Consider the following 6,547-nt stretch of genomic DNA (forward strand, 5'->3'; position numbering starts at 1 on the left):
ATTTAAAATAAATCATTTATTTATAAAACTATATTAAAAGAAGTGCACGAATTAATTCGGGATGTACTATTTCTTTATCTTTTGTCATAAATTTTGAATTCAAGCAATAAAGAGAATCTTATTGAAAATATCCTCCTAAATAAAAGGCTAAACCTAAATTTCATTGCGGCTTAAATTCGAAATCGAATAATTTTGAATGTTATTTTCAAGAATCTGTGATTTCGTCATGTCTTAGTAGTGTTTAGGGTGATTTTGATATTAGAATTGTTTTATTAATTGGGTGAGTTTAATTAGTAATGGGTGAGTAGTGTGTTGGTTTATAAATGATATTAATGAATTAAATTAGAATCAATAGTTAAACGTCAAGTATTTTAAAAAAATATCTAAATAGTTTAAATTTTAAAATTGTAAAATAAGTGGTCAATTTTGAACCTAAAGGTGGCTGAAAGAGTATTTTGAAGTCAATAGACGAATGAGGAGAGCATTTTAAAATCAATAGGTGAATGAAAAGTAATTTTATATCATTTTCAATAATTTAAAGATATTCTAGGGTTTTTTGAAAAAATAAAAGAAAGAATACTATTTGCCACCCAAAAAAGGGCAGCAGTGACAAAAGCAAATATTATGTCAATAATGCATTTTGAACAGGCATCTAGGAACTATTTCCCTTTACCGGTGGATTATATTAAAAAATAAATATTTAATTTTATTATTTAATTTAAAAATTAAGAGGTAATTTATTATTTTAAATTTATATTCTTATTGTTAAATACTTAATTATTTTGTAATAGTTAGATCATTTCTAATTCAATACTAAATTTTAGATTAATTTAGTGTGTGAGTAGTGTTACATCAAATTTGATGCGATACTATTCATCACTATAATTCATTTTATTGAATATTTTAATATTACTTCATTATACAAAATTTTTAATTAAACATTATATAAATGGTATATTTTAATTAAATCTCTTGTATATATAATTATTTTTATGTAATATTTTTAAAATATTCATACATAGAAAAATTGATTTATAAAAAAGGCTAACTTTTATAATATTAATTTTAGATCTAAAGTTTACCCTTTTTAGAATTTAATTTTTCTATGTATGATTTTTTTTTTAAGAAAATAAATTTATGTTATTTTATTATAAATGGTTATAACTACAATTAACCTTTATAAAAATAAAAAATGCAAACATATAAATTATTTAAACAAACAACGCAATAAACTTAAAAATAATCAAAAATAATATTCAATAAAGTAGTAATTGACATACATCAAAATTTATATATAAAATACATAGTAATTGATAAATATTTTTTTAAAAAAATTATTTTATGAAAAAAAAAAATATAAATAAAACAAAAATTAATAATATAATAATAAATTAATAATAAAGAAAAAATTTATTCCTTATAGAGGTAAAATTTGATTCAAATGAATTGAAGTTAGATTTTATACTAAAATAGTGTTAACAAGCAAATTTAATATAAAATATGATGTTTGAATCGGAGATACCCTTAGATAATCGACCATAAACAAAAAAGATATGTGCAGCTCTCTTGTCACATCGTACTTCCCAAATAACAAAATAAATCTAAATTAAAAAATGTTAACCCTATAACCCAACCTAACATGTTTTACAGAAAAAATAGAAATTTCACGTGAGTTTGCTTCAGAATTAGCAGGCAAGTGGAATGTAGGCCGATGATTTATATATTACTGTAGGAAATAGTCTAATTCCATGTTTGAAATATTCACAAAAACAAATTATATACTCTTAATACCCTATTTATGAGAGGTTTTTTTTCAAAACAATTCGACTGATGACCTAAAAAATATGATACAATTAAGAGGATATGATTGAAAAAATAAATAATACTTTGTTTTTAAGTTCAAAATAAAAAAGTCAAATTTTTAAGTTAAAAAAAAAAAAGACAGAGTAGATCTACTTTTGATTTTTATGTTATGCTTAACTTTATGATACTCTCTCATTTATTTTAAGTCATTTTTAAATGTTTAAAATATTTTACATATGCTAAATACTTTCCAAAGTTAAAAAGCTAATCTATTTTTAAGTCAATCTAACACCATTTGAGACACCCAAATTTAGATATTCTGTTAATAATATCCATATCCAATGTTTACCCAAGTGAAAAATACATGACTTTGACATAAACTTTCGTTGCAGGATTGACGTTAATTATTAGAGTAATACATGAGTAAAATCTTATTAAATGACGTAATTATAATAAATTAACACTTATTGCAAGCTAGCTTTCTTGAACTTTTCGGCAGTACACTTTGTTACAATATCATCGATGAATGCTTGGAGATTCTGCTGGGATGAGCCACCATCAGCCACCGCATCCTCCGCCACTGTCTTCCACTTCAACGCGTTTTCTTTCATCTCCGCGGCCTTTGCTCCACTCGTCGCCTCCCTCACGCACTTCTCCACTTCCTCTCGTGGAATGATTCTATTTTCATCCTCACCTCTACATAATTGAATCCCAACTTTAAACACATCCACTAAGTACTTAGCGTCAAGAACTTGATCACCCCATTGTGGAAACGCAATAATTGGCGTACCAATAGATATTGCTTCCATAGTTGAATTCCATCCACAGTGCGTTAAAAAACAGGATAACGACGGGTGTGCTAAAACTTGTTCTTGTGGACACCATTGGACAATTTTAGCTCTGTCACCAGCTTTGTCCAAAAATCCATCTGGTAATTTTACTGGTAAATAACCTGTCCCTACTGAAGGTTCTTTTACTACCCATAAAAAATTCACCCCTGAATTTAACAATCCATAGGCCAATTCATCAATTTGTTCTTGTTTCAACATGACTATGCTCCCAAATGAAATGTATACAACAGAGGATGCTGATTTCGAATCGAGCCACTGTATTATTCCACTATCAGACGTGAAATAATCGCCACGAATATCGTTTCCATTGGGGGAAATTAATTTAGGGTACATGAATAATGGACCAACAGTTTTAATTGGACAAATTTTTGAAAGCTGATCAACGAGGTCGAGTTCGAGTTCATGGAACGTATCCATTAGTATACGAAACGGATTAGACAATTTTTCAAATTGACCTAAAATAGCCTTCTTCAACATAGTGTAAGGAGAAGCAGGGTGCAAAAAGCTAGGGATTTCGTCGTGTTTGAGTAAGGGCATACCTGGAAGTTGGAGTTGGAGTTGGGGGTTTGATTCAGTCGGAAAAGTAGCTAACTGATGCATATAATGGTAATAACATGAAAAACTGGCAGCAGACTGAACCCAAAGAACAGCACTAGGAATTCCGAGGGTTTCAGCAATATCTGAAACCCACGGAATAAAGGCATTATTAATAAGACAAGAAACAGGGCGACCCTGTTTCTCTTCTTCCTCAATCATTTGAGGAAGGACTTGTTTACCTACAGACTCTAGATGCTGAATGTAAAGCCCGAGGTCATTACCCTCGGGCTTCGAATAATCCCAACCATCATCAATAAACTTAAATCTTATCATACCTGAACCATAAGGTGTTGGCTTATCGCTTAAGTTTTTATTAACTTTTTTCATTTGAAAACCATGACTTTCAGCGGTGGATAATGTGACGAAAATTCCCTTGGCTGCTAGGCGTTTGCCCAATCGAATTAGAGGATTGACATGTCCTTGGCCTGGAAATGAAACCATAAAAACATGAATTGGTGCCTTTTCCCCTTGAGAACCCATAGATACCTTTTTTTTTTTTTTTTTTTTGGAATTTAAGAACAAAGAAAATTTCTGAGTTCACAAAGTAAATAGATAAAGCTGTTTATAAATAAAAAGAAAATAGAAAGGAGGTATGCATAGCCGCCTTCAAAAAGAAAAAACGTACCATATTATATATATATATAACTTTTACTAGATACTCTATCAAGTCCATGTTGTGCTTCACAAAAACTTTAGTTTGAATTGTAATATACTTCTTCCATTTTAAAAAAAATATATATTCTTCTTTTTAGTATGTTTTAAAAAGAATAATTTTTTTTTTATAATAATTTTTTATCTGACATGTTTAAGACCAGAAAATTAAAAGATAATTTCACATTATGAGTACTCTTCTTTATTTTCTTAAACCTCGTGCCAAGTCAAACTAGACCACTCTTTGTGAAACGAAGGAGTATTAATTTAGTTATTATATTGCATTTTATAAAATTAATTTGATTATTTTTTAAAATTATATATTAAATTACATTAATTTAATTATATATTGCAGTTTTTAAAATTTAATTTAATTAATTTTTAAAGTTAAATTAAATAATATTAATTTGATATTTTAAACTAAAATTTAGATATTCAAAAAGTATATGAAAAATACTCTCTTGAGCCCCTTTATAATTGGCATATTCGCACCTTTTGAGAGTCAATTTGGTTAATTTATAAAGCTAAATTACATTACACTTCATTAATTTAATATTTTAAAATAAAATTTTAAATATACAAAAACTATACGGAAGACACTATAAATTATAACTTTTTCATATCAATGTAATGAAATAATACATCTTAAAATGTTCCACAAAATTCATATCATTTGACTCTCGAAAAGAAAAACATGACAACTAAAAAATAAAGATGAAAATATTATAAATTATAATTTTTTACGTATCAATATGGTTAAAAATATATTTTAAAAATTTATTTCATTTTTTAAAATTTTATGTCTAATCATAATTAAGTCATTATTTTTTAACCAATAAAATATCATTTGTTAAATGGGTTGTCCACATCTGAAAGTAACTTTTGGCGTTAATTTACTAGGAGAAATAAAAGCCATTGGACTTTGGCGGAATCCCATCGCTCTAAATTTAACATATTTTATTCGATTCTTTTACCCTTTTTTTTGGGGGCAATCATTACCTTACCATCTCAAATAATTAGGAATCAATTATTGTTTCAATTTTGAAATGGTAATTATAAATAAAAAAGAAAAAGGTCATGTGATATTTTAATTTATAATCGACTTTTCAATTACATATTTATAATTTACGAGAATTTATTACCCTTCAAACTATTGTAAAGCAGAATATAAATAATTATAAAATTATACAACTATATTGTTTTCATATATTGTAAATCACTCATTGCTAGTTATCAAATATTACATACATAAAATAAAATAAAAAAAAGGTAATTATAATTTTACTTCTTCTTTATCTCTCGACATTTCTCTCTAATCACTCCCCACCCCTATCTTCTATAATACACAGATTAAGTATCAGTGTTCATCAACAACTCCACAACAACTACTTTATTAACTATTTAAATCTCTATTTTCACCTCTTCTAGTCAAATGACACAATTATAATATCAATTTTAAGATTGAAGTTTTCGGTAATCATCTTATAATTGAGGATTAATACACCTTTTTGTTTTTAAAAAAATAATGGAGAGCTTTGCGCTTTTTACACTTACAGAAATAGTTGAATTATTAGGATTGACTAGAATCAATTGATTGTTGCTGCTTAACTTCGTGAAAATCTTATTGTGTGTTGTTTAAATTTTTCACCGGACGTTAATAGAGACAAAAAATAAATTTAAAGGTTGATTAAATTTGCATGAACAAAAAAATAACTTTAATTTATTATTTTACTACATAAATAATCGTTTTAATGATTATTTGGTGATATTAGATAGTTAGACTGAGAGTAATAGTAAAACAAATTATATAGAAGTATTTGATGAGATATGTGAGTACCATAGTGGTTCAACAATAGTTATGGAGATGTATAGGTAGGGACAGCAGCGGGGCCTACCTTGGTCCAACGGGTGTCGAGAGACACTCGTTTGTCGAAAAATTATATTGTATATAGTGGTTAAATTTTTTAGTTTTACAAATATATATACATAAAATTGACATTTTCTGAAACAAGTTAAAAATTTAGTTTATTGGTTAGGGATTTATAAATATAATATGAGATAGTGTGTTCAAGCTCTACTAGTCATTTTTTTTACTATAACCATTAGCACCCGTTAATAAAAATTACTATAATGATTAACACCTATTAATGAAAAAATAAAGTAAATAACATTTAACAAAAAGTAAAAAAAAAATTTGATCAATTATTTGTCTCTCATATGACTTTAAAAGAGTGAAACACACTCTCTACGTCATTATCAACACTTAAAGGGGAGTTTTTATTCAGCTTTAAAATAATTTAAAGGCTAATAAAATATCTATAAAATATAAATATGTATCTGAAAATTTAACCTTTCTGATTAATTAAATATAAAAAATTAATTGATCAAGTATAATTTAAGAAGATGAAAATAAAACACGTCAAATAGGAAGGGTGTTTGCCAGGTGTTCAATATAGAATGCATTAATTTTTGTGTGGTACAAAACTACAAATTCTCAATATAAAGGAGAGGCCTCAGAAGCAGCTCTTCATTGTGCCGACAGCTTATAAAATGAGGCTATTTTTGATAATTTAATAGCTCTTATTCATTATAATTAATAATTTAAAAAATTTAAAAATATTGTAAATTCAATATACTCTTTATAT

At 26.7% G+C, this 6,547-nt stretch overlaps 1 protein-coding gene across 1 annotated transcript; it reads right to left on the reverse strand.

Moving 5' to 3' along the window:
* Positions 1–2,102: 2,102 nt before the first annotated feature.
* LOC107008539 (gallate 1-beta-glucosyltransferase-like) lies at positions 2,103–3,861 on the reverse strand. The gene has a single exon (XM_015207624.2). The coding sequence runs from the start codon at positions 3,729–3,731 to the stop codon at positions 2,268–2,270; it is 1,464 nt and encodes a 487-aa protein (XP_015063110.1). The 5' UTR covers positions 3,732–3,861; the 3' UTR covers positions 2,103–2,267.
* Between the last annotated feature and the right edge of the window lie 2,686 nt (positions 3,862–6,547).

This window comes from Solanum pennellii, chromosome 1 (genome assembly GCF_001406875.1).
Source record: "Solanum pennellii chromosome 1, SPENNV200".
Classification (NCBI taxonomy): domain Eukaryota; kingdom Viridiplantae; phylum Streptophyta; class Magnoliopsida; order Solanales; family Solanaceae; genus Solanum; species Solanum pennellii.